The sequence below is a fragment of the Centruroides vittatus genome, unplaced genomic scaffold, assembly GCF_030686945.1.
Source record: "Centruroides vittatus isolate TY-2023 unplaced genomic scaffold, ASM3068694v2 contig_10, whole genome shotgun sequence".
Taxonomy (NCBI): domain Eukaryota; kingdom Metazoa; phylum Arthropoda; class Arachnida; order Scorpiones; family Buthidae; genus Centruroides; species Centruroides vittatus.
Genome location: NW_027120658.1, coordinates 493934 through 509324, shown reverse-complemented (window position 1 = coordinate 509324; position 15391 = coordinate 493934). Strand labels below are relative to the sequence as shown.

At 32.1% G+C, this 15391-nt stretch overlaps 1 protein-coding gene and 1 pseudogene across 3 annotated transcripts in view; both read right to left on the bottom strand.

The window, feature by feature from the left end:
* The window catches only part of LOC136968921 (nucleosome assembly protein 1-like 1-B), a 63996-nt gene that overhangs the window by 43940 nt on the left and 4665 nt on the right, over positions 1-15391 (bottom strand). For all 3 annotated transcript variants that reach the window (XM_067263150.1, XM_067263024.1, XM_067263079.1), the window contains exon 2: positions 6905-6943. In XM_067263150.1, coding sequence (XP_067119251.1) covers positions 6905-6921 — 17 coding nt within the window. In that variant the 5' untranslated portion in view covers positions 6922-6943. The remainder of the gene's footprint in view (positions 1-6904; positions 6944-15391) is intronic.
* LOC136971163 (protein GVQW3-like) lies at positions 4722-5771 on the bottom strand (annotated as a pseudogene).

Here is a 15391-nt window from a genome sequence, read left to right as displayed (position 1 = left end):
AAGACAACCAATTGAAAGTCAAATGTAATGTCAAAAATATAAAATAAAATAACCAATTATTTATTGTGACATAATCACAATGCTAGGCTGCAATTTTAAATCACATTTTAATTTAAAAAATCATGTGACTTCCTGGCCAGACTGGAAGTTTGTATAGTTAATCAGGGCCTCTGGCTCCTAAGCTTTCCATATCAAGTCTCAATTTTCATTTATCTAACTCCATTCTAGAGATTAAGGATGGATGGATGACAGTGGGACTAGTCTGCAATTTGAAAATTGTAGCCCAATAAATGGATTTGGTAACTTTGTAGTTAATATAGGAACTTTTTTGAGGCTTGAACCATTAGAAAAATTTGAAGTAAAAATTCATTTCCATGGTGTAGATGTCTTATCACAGTTCTCTGTAACTGTCCCCTATTCACCTGTTTAACAATAAAAGGAACACTTAATGTGTCATATATTGTGATTATAAACAATTTTAATCCCATCTTGGTAACATTCATACGATATATGTAAACATGTGTGTGTGTGTGTGTGTACACTGCTGTCCAAAGTTTTTAGTTTTTCTCAAAATTTTTTTTTTAAATTTGTTTTTAAGGGCTACATATTAAATTATTATTATAAGTAAGTTGGAAAAATTCCAAAGTCAGGAGTGTTCAAATTTAAATTTATTCTATTTGTCTAAAAAAATCAAATGGACGAAAGTTTTTAGAACACTTGGGAACTTTCTCTTTATTCTGTTCTATTTAATGTTAATTTCTTTGGTTTTGTTGTTATAAGATATAATTGCTTTGAATTAAATATTTTTTTGTTCCAAAATGACTTAAGAAATAAAGCAAAGAATTCTCTGCAGATATCTGCTACAGGACTCACTCATAAGAAAGGTAAAACAGATTGAAACAGTATACAGCTGCTTTTTGACTATGTATTGCATTACAAAAGTTGGAAGAAAGGCAAACATATTGGGTACCCAAAAGCAATACAGGAAACTCATGTCTGCAACATAGTGACAGACCATGTTGTCAACAGTCAAAGTATCAAAGAAAACTCAAATTGGGTGCTTCTTGACATTCTATGTATTTGTCAATTTATGGTTGACAACAACTTGTCTTATGAAAAATGAAGGATGACCTACCACTGACACAACCATAAATTCCAATGTCTTGAATTTACAAAAAACATATCAGAGAACATTCCAATTTTAATTTAATTTAATTATATTTAGTGATGAAAAACAATTTTGTTTGTAGGGTCTAGATAATACCAAATCTTATTGAGAAGACTGCAGGATTTACGGTAGGAGCTCATAAAAATGCCAGCAAGGAGGGGCTCCATAATGATTCTGGGTGCCATAAACAGTTGGGGAAAATTGATAAATTCACTGAAGAAAGTATAATGCCATGAAATATCTGAATGATCTGAAAACAACATGTCTATCTTTTTTGTAAAAATTTTTTCCACGGCAGTTATGTTAACACGGTCTTTAGATAATGTCATTTATTCCATACTAAAATATTGATTGGATTTCTATATATCAACTAATTTCTGTCTACATTCCATTTGCAGGTTTACATGTAGTGCCATCTATTAGCAAAAGTATTTAAGAAAATAATAAAATATAAAACGGATGTAATTTTTTGAAATATGCATTATATTCACTTAATTAGTGCAACAGTGATATAGCATGAAACAGACATACTACTACATTAATGTGACAGATAGCGCACAGCACTTGCCTGTGTGAAATGGAACCTGTGAAAAGTATTTAATTTTCCACATCTAATAACTTGAGGTTTTTTCATTTCTGAAGAGTACTTTCTTGATTCTAATAAGTGCCTTCCAGTAGCTGAGTGGATAAAGCCACCAAACATTGGTAATCAGGCATGGCCAACGAGATAGCTACATGGAGTTTTCTGGGTTTTCTTCACATTAGTAGCATCTAAATTGGGACCAGAATCACATAAAAATCTTACTGAGATGCATCCCCTCAGCAGATTGCCCAAGTATTGTGTTGCCATAACCAAATAAACCAAATTAATTCTAATAATTTTTCTATAAATGTGATATTTATAAGGAGATACTTACCATGCAGTTTGTACAATCTGTTGCAAATATATACACACTATCATCACATAAAAGCAATTATTCTTGCATTTTTATAAGATTTTTTTTAAAACAAGTTTTTATAAGAAGATTTCGGACATTAAGGTTAGCAACGTCAATCACATGCAGGGCCATCCCAACCTGTCCAACACAGATCACTTTTCAAATATTAATAGTAGACAAACATTAATTCATTGTTGTTGACCATCCTCTCTTCCAGGAGGTCGTCAACAACTTCTTTTGGTCAAATTACATATACACTTATTGTTCTTTGAACTTCTTTTGAAAATAATTTATTTAATAACCTACAAAAATTTTTGCAGCACACTGGTTGAAAATTACTGCTCTTGCTAAATACACTCATTAACAGCAGCATCCGAAACCAAAAACCAGCATACAAAATAAGAGCTAACATTTTCACAGTGTGATTTAGTCATTTTGTTTAGTTTTATCTTAAAATCATTAAAACAATGATTTAATAGTTAATTATTTTAGTTACACTAATATAGAAATATCAACAAACTAACTATTTTAAAACACTGAAATCTCTACAATCATTTAAATTATATAATTTTTACAAGCTGTACAATAATTTGAGTATATTCACCATATTCAATATTAAACAAATGAAAATACTAAAATAAAATATTTTCAATTTTATGAACCATTACTATTAACTTGACAATTTTACACATTTTTAGATATTTTTATCATCTCAATAATTGCTATCTTAAAACTGATATTTTAACTTTGCATTTAAGATGAAGTTTCTTTTTGAAAGAGGGAAAAAAGTTATTTTCCATGACAAAAATATTTTAAATCTGACACTTCATTACATTAATAATATACACTATCCAAAAATAATTTTCACATTTCTTAATTTACACCAAATAAACTCAAAGAAAATGAATAACTTATTTATTCATGATAAAATAAGTATTTATTTTCAATAATAATGAAATCATTTAGTCAATTTTAAGCATTATTTGACTTTTATAATATATTAAAAACCTCAGATTTGCATTTAATTTTCTCATTTACCAAATTTCTGCATAGATGACTTTTATAAAATTAGAAGCTTCTTTTATTTCAGATTATTTTTAATAATAGATTACCAAAAATATATCACTGAAGTTACTGTCTCAATACACTTAATTTACATTGACACAAAGTGCAGTGCTGGAACTACTGACACACAAGAACAAGCTCTTATATGCAAGGTATGCTCTTATAAGCAAAGCAGGATGTTTCAAAAACACAAAACCAAGCAACTTTCACATGCTCTTATGTGGCAATATGATAATTTTTCTTTATTCATGCATGTAATTTTACTGGAATTATTTCTACCAGACATCACATTTTCCATCCAAATTACATAAAATTTCAGCCATTGTTGCTATTTCTTGCACTAATATGGAATGATAGCAGAAACATTTTTTAAAATGTCATAGAGAGAAACTATTGTAAAGATTTTGGATTTCACATTTGAAAATTAGTTAATTCGTATCAAAGACATTAAATTTAATTTCAAAAGAGTAGCGAGGTTGCAGCCAAAATTTTCATTTCTAAAATGTGAACATCGAGCATCGCTTACAAGATAGTGGTGCTAAAATGTTCACATTTTACAGATGAAAACTTCAGCTGCAACCTCACTAATAATAAAAATAAGCAAACTTTATTAGAACTCTCAGACGTATAGAAAATGCATGCAAAATACTTGTTATTTGATGTTATATTTAAAATTTTGAGTACAGTAGAGAGTCGTTTATCTGAATCAATTGAGGACTGGAGTTGTTCAGATAACTGACTTTTCGGATAACTGATTATGTACAAAAAAAATATTAACCTATCCGATGTTGAAATTTTTCTCCATTGCGTGTCGCTTCGTGTTGAATTTTCATCAATTTTAAGCCTAACAAAAATTTTTATAATAATAATCGAGGCTATTGTATTGTTAAAAATTATTTCTTTATTTTGTACAAACAAAATAAATATATTGAAAAATATAAAAACATAAAAATTATACTTTAGAAGTTAATCTAGTATCAAAAATGTTCGATTCAGCATGACACAGTCTGACTGGAAAGCTTTCGGTTAACTGACGTTTCAGTTGACTGGCTTTCGGATAAACAACGCTCTACGGTACTGGTTAAAAATGTGAGAGTAAACTGACCAATATATACAGTCTCACACCACACAAAAGAAATGATCATATTCTTAAAGAAAATTAATGATTACAAAATTTTGCATAATAGAAACATTGAGACTCATAGGAGAAATATGTTCGAACATTCAAAATGTTTCGTAACATTGTCAACCTTAAAGCTTCTCAAATACTTAATTCTCTCACTACTTTGACATGTTTGAGATGCTATATCAAATATTTTTCTCAAGAAAAGTACACAAATTCATGAGAACTGCAGGGCCTGTAGAGCAATGCCAGGAAACTGGAGTAAGATACAGTGCGAGTTTTACCTATTACTCTGAGTCACTAAGTTAAGCTTAATAACATTTTTTGTATTCATCTGATGTCACTTGATATAGACAAAGCATAACACATCACTCAATAAGTCTCCAGTCTAACTAAGAAAAACAATTTTTTTTTTAGAAATTCAACTTTATTCATCAACATACTCTCCTTCATGAGTGATATATTCATTCCAACGCTCCTTTAACTTTTTGATGCCTTTTTTGTAGAATGATTTCTCTTTGCTCTCAAAATAGGCCTCAGTTTCGGCAATCACGTCTTCATTTGAGCCAAATTGCTTTTCCTGGAGCATCTTTTTAATGTCTGCAAAAAGCCAGTAGTCGCTGGGGCCAGATCTGGAGAGTACGGCGGGTGAGGAAGCAATTCAAAGCATAATTCATTCAATTTAACCATCGTTTTCATCAACTTGTGACACAGGGCATTGTCTTGGTGGAACAGCACTTTTTTCTTTTGCATGTGAGGGCATTTTTTTTTATTTCTACACTCAATCAATCCAATAGTGCCATGTAATATTTGCTATTGATAGTTTAGCCTTTCTCAAGATAGTCAATGAACAAAATACCATGCGCATCCCAAAATATGGATGCCATAACCTTGCCCACTGACTTTTGAGTTTTTGGTCGCTTTGGACAACTTTCACCGGCTGCTGTCCACTCAGCTGACGATCTTTTTGATTCAGGTGTGTAATAATGGATCCATGATTCATCCATTGTCACATACCGACGCAAGAAATCCTTTTCATCTCACTTGAACAGCTCCAAACAGCGCTCTGAATCGTCGATGCATTGTTGTTTTTGGTCCAATGTGAGAAAACGTGGCACCCACTTCGAAAGCAACTTACACATGGCTCAAATTTTTGTGTAAAATTGTAAAAACACTACCTTCTGATATCTTTAAGGTGTCAGCTATCTCTTGCAACTTCACTTTACAGTCCTTCAAAACTATTTTGTGGACTTTTTTTTATGTTTTCCGAAACAACTGCAGATTTTGGGCGACCAGAGCGTTCAGCATCATCGGTGTTTGTCCGATCACGCTTAAATTCAGCATACCAGTCAATAACAATTGATTTTCCTAGTGCAGAGTCTCCATAGTGCTTATCAAACCACTGTTTGGCTTCAACAGTATTTTTCCCCATTAAAAAACAATGTTTAATCAGCACACAAAACTCTCTTTTATCCATTGTTTTGAAAATTAAAAAACTGGGGTCACTAAAACCAATGTAACTTGTAAAATAATTGTCAGAATATCACAAAATTTTGACATGTATCGTTTGAAGGTTGGTACTATCCAAAAATCATATGGGTCTGTCAACAGTGTTGCCAGATCAGTGTCAGACCAGAGACTTATTGAGTGATGTGTTATTAGTTCAAACATTTTTGAGGAGACTACAATTTAATATTTTAGCAATTTTATGGCTGTTTATCTACTGCATATGGACAACTCTGTATATTACAAATACACATAATAGATAGTATTTATTTTTAATTTTCAAATACAAAGAAATTTCTCATTCTATACTAATTTATAGTATAGAATGAGAAGCTGTTATTAATAAAAATGCAGAATTCCTGAGATACAAATTTTGAATTTAAATGTCTGTTCTCAAATTCAAATTATACAAAATATTTCATTTAATATATTGGATTTATTGAAGAAATGTGCTATTAACATTACTTAAAATTTAGGTTGAATATGATCCTAAAGAGTATCAGGAAGTTTATATTAATAAAACTAAAAGACTAAGCATTTAACAATTTAAATGCATAAAACTTGACACAAAATTCATGTTTCCAACAAAAGAACATTCAAAATAAACAAAAATTATTGTGACATCAGAATGTCAGGCTGCAATTTTTAATCATATTTTCAATTTATTTAATTTAAAATATGTTCTTCACCTCAAATTATTAGTGTCTTGCTACTGTACAACATACTTTTTCTGTTTGCAACAGTCATGCCAGTCATTAACTCTGTTCAGGGAAAATGTTTTGAATGACTTCCAATGCAAACCAGAAGTTCATATATAATTAATTGGGGCCTCTTGCCCCTAAGCCTTCCATATTTGGTCACAACTTCATTTATCTAACACCGTTCTCAAGATTAAGGAAGGACAGACAAACGACAGTGGAAATTTGTATCTACAACTTTTTGAAATTTTAAGTAAAATTATCATTCATGAAATAAAAAGAATCCACATGCATATATGATATTAAAAAACTTTAATAAATTTATATTACTTCTATGTTACTGTAATTCCAGACATTGATTTCAAATAGTTAAAGCATTTTTTAAAAACTGAAATAGTATACTCACTTTTCTAAATCTGACATAGCTAACAGCTCTGGAAGAAACCTGCAATATTAAATATTTTATGAAATTTTATTTTCAAGTTGCAGTAATAGTAAACATTTTAATATAATAATTTAACTTAAACATAGTTTAGGTTACTACTACAAAAATGAAGTTTAGTATAAATCCTTTGTAATCAATTTTTTAATAAAACTGATTATAGCCTAAATGAAAATTTTGCAATAAAATTTACAATACAACAAACACAAAATACCAAAAAAAATCCAGTAACATTTATTGAAAACAACTAACATTTTCAATTACATTTACTAGTCATCCTTAGTCAAAATTAAAAGTAAACAAATTTTACTAAATTTGTTTTATGCTATAAAGTTTACCATGAAAATTCTTTAAGATTGTTTTTAAAAAGTTGAGCAATATTTTATAGAAAATAAATGTAATCAATAATAATATGGTTACACTGAAACACAATAATGTTAACATCAACCAAATTGACTTAACAACTTGGCATCAGCAATTGGTTCATCAGGAGAAAAATTAAACCAAAAATTATAAGAGCACTTTCAAAACAAATTTATTAGAATTCAATTTATCTCCAATTCTTTACTTCAAAAATTTTGAATTTCTGAAACTATACATTTTTGACATATTAGAGAAATCAAATGATTGAAAAAAATTTATATGAAAGGTCTATAAAGCTCATTTTTCCTTACTGTACAGGTTAAAAATCAAGCTTTATTTGCTTTAGCCAATACAATATATTTTTTTAGGTATTTCACTTTATAGTTTTCTAGAAATTATACAAATTTAAATTCTGATTTTAAGTATTGTTTCTACTCCCAGTTAGTCTAAATATTTATATTTAAATTCAAAAGCATAAAATTTAAACAAAGCCTTTTAAAACTCAACTTTTATGCTTATTAAAAGAACTATTTATAATAATGTTGAATTCTTGTAGTTTTATAATACTGTATACATAAGAAAAAGAAACTAAATTCTATCATAATTACTAAATCAGCATCGGTTAATAATTAAAAACATAATATGGGATGGTTCCAACTATGGGGACAACCTCCAAATGCAGATTTTTGTCAAAGAACAAAAATGGTCTTAATGTATATCTAAAAATGCACTGGTACAGAGATAGGCCTGCCCAGTCCCTAGACCTGAACCCCCTTGATTTTTACTTAAGACATCAAAAAGTGTCATGAATACTGAACCAGTCTCTGATGGACATTGGAGCAACACACAAATGCTACCCGTAATGCTGTTTGGATATAAACAGGAACATTTGAAACGATGCATCAGTCCACGATGCACGCAACAGCTTACATTAAGGGCCATGGAAAACACTTCAAATAGCTACTGTAGTTCTGCCAGAGACACAGTACATATGCCATACCATTCCACAATTTTATATCCTGTGTGTGCAGCTTATGATGACTAGTAAAGTATCTGGCACTGATGCATTTTTTGACATGTTAATAAGACTGCTTTGTTCTTTTTCATACCAGGAATCTATTTCCAATTTGTTTCCAAAGTTTGGAACCATCCCGTATATCCACATAATAACTTATTGTATATTTTAAATCATGTACAGAATAGATTACTCACTAGCTTTTTCATTTAACCCAGACTACACAAATATCAATCAAAAAAGTTTAAGGAATGATACAACTTAAGAATTTTTTAATACTTTTCTCCCATATTACTTTCACCAAAGTTCTATTTAAGTACTTCTGATTAAAAGTTTATCATCAGAATTAACCATTTGAATTTCATTAGTTCTTAATATAATTATATTGACATACTGTATCTGCAGTTAAACACTGGTTTTTAAGATGTCTCCCATAAATGTAAGGCACTAACAGATTTCCATGTAGATTCAAGACATATTAATGGACAAGGAAGTAGGAATGGTACTGGATTATAAAAACTTATACCCTTCCATAAAAAATCAAATCTTGCATGGAAGCACTTTTAGAATTCATGATTAGTAAGAACCCTGAATTGATTCATTATAACAATGAGGTAATAGAACTGGCTAACCTGATATGTTACAAATCTTACTTCAGCTTTAATGACCAAGCAATACAGGCAAAAAAGGGGAGTCCCAATGGGAAGTCTGCTATCAGGATTATTATGTGAATTGGTGGTTAGAAAGCTGAAGAACAGTGTTCTTTGTGATTTCAGAAAAGATATGTAGATGATGTCTTTATATTATGGAAGAATAAATGAAAAAATTAATGAATTCATTGATAAGATCAATAATAATGACGATGGTCTAAAATTGAGAATGGAACAGAAAAGTTCCTTAATGATACATTTTTTTGACATTAACATTCAGTTCAAAAAAGGACACTTAGCCACCAATGTGTACATCAAACCAACACATGGCCCACTTTACATCCCCTTGCAATTGAATGATCCTTACTGATATAAGCTGACAGCATTCCAAGTTCTAATTAGAAGGGCTTTTCTATATTGTGATAGTGTTGTGGACAGAGAAAGGGAGATCAGCAGAATTATGCAGGTGGCTGAAGCCCTAGGATACAAAATAGGCACAATAACAGGAATGATTAGAAGATATGAGATGGGCACAGCAAAGGCTTCAAAACATCTCAGTAAAATCACAATGTTCACATATAACAAATACAAAAGGCATTATGAAAGAAATTGTGGATCACAAATGTCAAAAATGGTTTTGAAAAGAGCTCCAAACCTATATACAATTTTAAGGAATGACAAAGATAACATTAAAAAAGAAGAAAAAACAGGGATGTACCGGTACAAGATACCTTACAAAAACATACAACTAGGAATCAAGAAAAATTATATTGGCATTACAAGAAATTTGGGAGTGAGGCTTAAAGAACACAAATATAATGTCAAAAAAGGATCCAACACTACAGTACTTTCCCAGATGGCGTAGACTCAAGGCTCTACAGTAAAATGGGATGAAGTACATAGTGTCAAACCCTTGTGCTCCCCAACATTAGCAATGAGTGCTGAGAAAATTGAAATTTATAAAAGCAAACTGGAAGAGGCTTGTATCCATGCAAAGGACACTAAAGATTTACCATTTGCATGGAAATATATAGTTAAAAAGTTTTCCACAAACTCCTAATTTATGCCTTAGTTTACAATTTCACATTTTATGAATGTATTTTAATAATATCTATTAATGTGTTTAAGGTATTATTACTAAATTTTTATTTTTATTAATATATCCAACTTTATATGTATAAATATAAAAAAAAGTTTGTTTTCTTATTTTCCGTTACTTTTTGTATTTAAGTTTATGTATTCTATTTTGGGAAAGTGAAAACTGGCTAGTATATTGACAACTTATTTTTCTAAGTGGAAGAACAACTTTGTGTAAAGCACCTCTTATAATATGCAGCCAAGTTTTCTTATGTGAAAGTGGAATGGAAGATCATGTAGTTCCATCCTTGAATACCAATGTACCCAATTCTTGTTTATCTTCTTCAGATTCAACAGTGATTATATCATCTGATAACTCAGTGATGATCACACTCCTCACAATTTTCATCCTCAATGTTGTCAAGGACACACTGTTCATTATTACTGAGGTTATGAATAATTTCCTGCAGTTTACGATCAGACATAACACAATGCAAAAACATTATAACAACTGATACATGTTATCTCAAAATATGTTTCAAATGGATACATAATTTTGCAGCAAGTAACTTGAAAATTTAGTATTTCACTAACAGCAAGTAAAATCAAACAACAATCAAAGTCTGCACAATGCTTTTTGTCTGTCTCAACAAGAAAAATGTACATCTGACACAGTGAGTGTACTGGACTCAAGTTATCAGTTTGAAGATAATGTTTTATTTAATATATTTTAAGTCAATGTACACAAAATGTCTTATGATTCTAGAATAAAGTTTTGTAAACATAAATAACAAGCAAGTAGTAACCTTAAATAAAAAATGAAATATAAAGATTACTTTCTTGAAGAGTCTAATACCCCATTTGCACTGAGCATTTCAATCTAGATTGTGATCAAGGTTGGCAACTGTGCCGTAGTGCGACCTCTCGACTGTTTCAATCTCGAATGAAATGAGGTTCAATTGCAATCAACTCAAAAGAGTTCCTGAAATTAGATCCAGGTCTAAGTTTATTCCTTTTTTATTTTAGCACGTGTACTATCCTAATGTGTATATGTGTGGAGCCAAAAGAATTTTTAGCTCCTTTTTCAACTATGTGTATATCTTCTTACAAGTCAGGTTGGTTTAACTGTCACTATATCAGGTAATTACAGGTACTCCTCACTTTACGACCGAGTTCCGTTCCGACGACTACGTCATAAAGCAAATTAGTCAATAAGCAAGGAACTTGCGCCAGGAATATAGGATTGTTGTAAAATTACACAAATTATGCAACAAACTTCAAATTTATTCGTAAAAAGACTATTATAGTATGCTATTAGCCTATTATAGTACTATAAGAATATTATAGTACGCGCAAGCCTATTATAGTATGCTTAGTGCGCATGTCACCATTCGCCATTGACCGACACTCAAGCTGAGAAAGGGAATTCCCCAAATTGCAGGTCGAAACTTGATTGGTCGTAAGTGTGAGTGGTCGTTAAGCAGATAGGTCGTAAAGTGGGAGTACCTGTAATTTCATTGTACAAACCATTGTACGTGTATCCTAATTTTTTAAATGCATTCTGTAAATTTGTAAACCTGTGATCAATTTGCTGATAAACATGTAAATATGTAATAATAGGACTGAAGAGGGGCATTAAGCCCAAAATGCATATCCATTCATACCAATAAACCAATCTTTTTCCTCTGAAAGTGTTTCCTGTGTGATATGTTCTCTTAGGCAACATTGTGCTAAGAAAATACATATAATTTATGTTTTTTATGAAATTATTGGTGTTAAAAAATAAAAATTTTTGATGTTGACATATTGAAATGAAAAACAGACTGTTTTAAGATTTTGTTCCAGAATCTTGTTTGGACCAAAGATGTTTGCATTTATGTTTAAAATGCTGCCACTGCTGGAAATGCACAAAAGGTCAGTTTATCATCACTCACCATCTCCAATAGAGTTTTCCTAATTACCCTTTAGCTGATAAACTCTTGACTTATGAATTTAAGAGAGACTTTTCTACACTCAATATTTCACAATATTTATAATTTTATTTTCAAAAATGTTGCTGTAAAGCTTGGAATAGGAAGTGCTGTCCAATTCTAGATAGTTTGAACAGGCAGACTTAGTTAAATTTCTTATGTCATTCTAAACTACTATAGTTTGCAGTATTTCAACATACTTCAGATGCTTTTCAACTCAGGGTTTATTTTTTAACAGCATATTTATTCTCCAGGGTTTATTTGAATTCTGAGTTTAACTCTTTAAACACAAAATCAGCTAAAATCAGTCTTACCTGTTAAAAACAAAATCAACTGATTGAAAAATTGTTAAACTAGTTTCGCTATACAACTTCCCCTTGCAGCCTGAGGGGTAAAAATAATTTATTTATTAGCAGAGATAGAGTGAGTTTTCAGAGCTTAAAGAGTTAAAGAAGCATAGCCAACACTTGTGGTATTTATGCAAAGAACTGGCAGTTTTGTCTCTCTTTGATGACAATGTTGACTTTCAAGCCAAAAGTAAAATTTTGATCAATTTGGGCAGCGAACATCGATGTATGGAAAGAGAATTTATTCTCAAGTGAAGAAATCGATAGCAAATTATCTGATAAGTTTTATTTCTTTTTACTGTAGTAATAAATTTTTACCTTGTCTCATCAATTTGTTTCTCATTTTAGAGAAAACAATAACTATCAATTCAAAGTACAGGATTCTTTTCTTGGTTACAAATGAGTACAAGTTTTCTCCTGGAGTATCCTTCGTGGAAAACCATATTTTATATTTAGCAGCTCAAAGGACAGGTAACATGTTATGAGCTGTAAATGACTGATGAAAGGGCTGATAAATTTTTGCAAGATTTTCACAGATTAACAGTGGATGAAGAACAAAAGGAGTTTGTACTGTGTTGTGTGAGACCATTAAAGGTTATATCCAGATTGCAAAAAAGAAACATATGTTATATTTCTTCATTATAGATTTTTTTACTGTTGCTTAATAGGCTTCCTGCCTGTAAGTTTTGCAATACTGATGAAAACCGCTTGCAGTAAAATAGTGAACTTTGTAGTTACAAACAACAGAGTATAACTGAGCTAACATGGCAAATTTTTCTTCTGGAATAAAGAAAAAATATTTGTAGCATGGTAAAATGTAATAATTATAGTTATACAATAGTAGTAGCTTTTTTCCAAATGAAAAAAGACCCAGTTGAAAGGTATGGATCAATGCTGTACGGAGGCTTTACTTTTATTTATCCATCTTTATTAATTATAAAAGCATTCCTAAAGGGGGCCACACATGTTAAGGAAATCCTTTGAGGAATAACTGTGCAGGCCTGGCTTTGAGGAATTCCTGTTAGCACGTGGGGGCAAACTGTACAGGCCACCAGAATAGAAACGAAAAACCATTTGATTTTCCTGCACAGTTTTGGACTGCACAGGCCAACTGTAACGTGTGTGTTGTGTCATTCAGTTGTGAGGTCGCTGAGTAGTGAGAACAATGTCTCATGAATGTTTGGAAGAATTATTTTTTTATAACCTTTTTAACTATTATTATTTATAAATTATTTTCAGATCAAAAATTTCTTGAGTGAATTAAAATTAAAAATAATTTTAATATTTAGAAAACTTCTCATTTCTTTAGTTTTCATAAAACATCTTGATACTCTATAATATTTTCTTTTACATTTTAAAAAATTTATTGTTTTAATATTCAAGTACAGTGGTACCTCGACATACGAGTGCCCTAATATACGAGTGTTTTGAGATACGAGCCGCCGAGCGAGCGATATTTTGCTTTGAGATGAGAGCAAGATTTGAGATACGAGGAATCGCACACTACACCACTGCACGACCCCAACATGCGCCCCGCATGTTGGGGTCGTGTGCAGCGTCTAACAGTTTCTCCCACCTCAGACTAGACCTCAGTCTGTGTGCTTGTTTCCCTCGTTTTCGAAGAATTTTTGATAAATTGGGTTCGCGTTTTACGCTTTTTGTACATTTACAAAACATTATCACATTTATTTTTATAACCATGGGTCCAAAGAAGATGATGATGTCTATTGAATTAAAGCGTGAAATCATAGAAAAACATGAGCAAGGTGTGCAAGTAATTGACTTGGCGAGGATGTACGGGCGTAGCACATCAAAGTTCTTAAACAGAAGGAGTTGATAAAGCGTATAATGCCAGCTAAGGGTGTTACAATAATTTCTAAGCTCCGGATGTCTCTCCATGAAAAGATGGAGAAACTACTGATGGTGTGGGTGACAGAGAAGCAGCTTCAAGGAGAACCTTAACACAAAGCATCATACGTGAGAAGGCACGAGCGATTTACGGTGATTTGCTGAAGCAGATCCCACACACTTCCACAAACGAGGAATCGGAGGACTCGTTTAAAGCCAGTCAGGGCTGGTTTGACAACTTTAGGAAAAGGACCGGCATTCACTCCGTCGTCAAGCATGGTGAGGCAGCAAGTTCGGATGTGAAGGCAGCTGAGGTTTAAATCAAAACGTTTTCCGAACTGATAGAAGCCAAAGGATACATCCCCCAGCAAGTCTTTAACTGTGACGAGACAGGGCTTTTCTGGATAAGGATGCCAAATAGGACTTACATAACGGCAGAGGAGAAGACGATGCCAGGTCACAAACCCATGAAGGATGGATTAACTCTAGCACTTTGCACCAATGCGAGTGGCGACTGCAAAATTAAGCCTCTGCTAGTATACCATTCGAAAAATCCCAGAGCCTTTAAGTCACATAAGATTTTAAAAGAAAAACTGCAAGTTATGTGGAGGGCAAATCCGAAGGCGTAGGTCACCAGGAAATTCTTTGTGGAGTGGATAAACCTGGTGTTTGGCCTTTGTTAAAAAATATCTACAGGAAAACAACCTACCCATGCAAGCCCTTCTCGTCCTCGACAATGCCCCTGCTCATCCACCAAATCTCGAAGATGATTTACTCGAAGAGTTCAAGTTTATAAAGGTTCTCTACCTACCACCCAACACCATTCCTATCCTGCAGCCCATGGATCAGCAGGTGATTTCTAATTTTAAGAAGTTGTACACCAAGCACATTTTTCGGCGCTGCTTTGAGGTGACAGAGAACACAAACCTTACCCTTCGAGAGTTCTGGAAGGACCACTTTAACATCATGATATGCTTAAGAATTATTGATCAGGCCTGGCTGGGTGTTACAACGAGGACCTTAACCTCTGCATGGAAGAAGCTGTGACCTGAGGCTGTAGCTGAAAGAGCCTTCAAAGGATTGGAACCTGAAGTGTCAGTGGTAGAGGAGATTGTTTCTCTGGGAAAATCTATGGGTCTGGAGGTGGATAAGAGAGATGTGAACGAACTCGTCGAGGAACA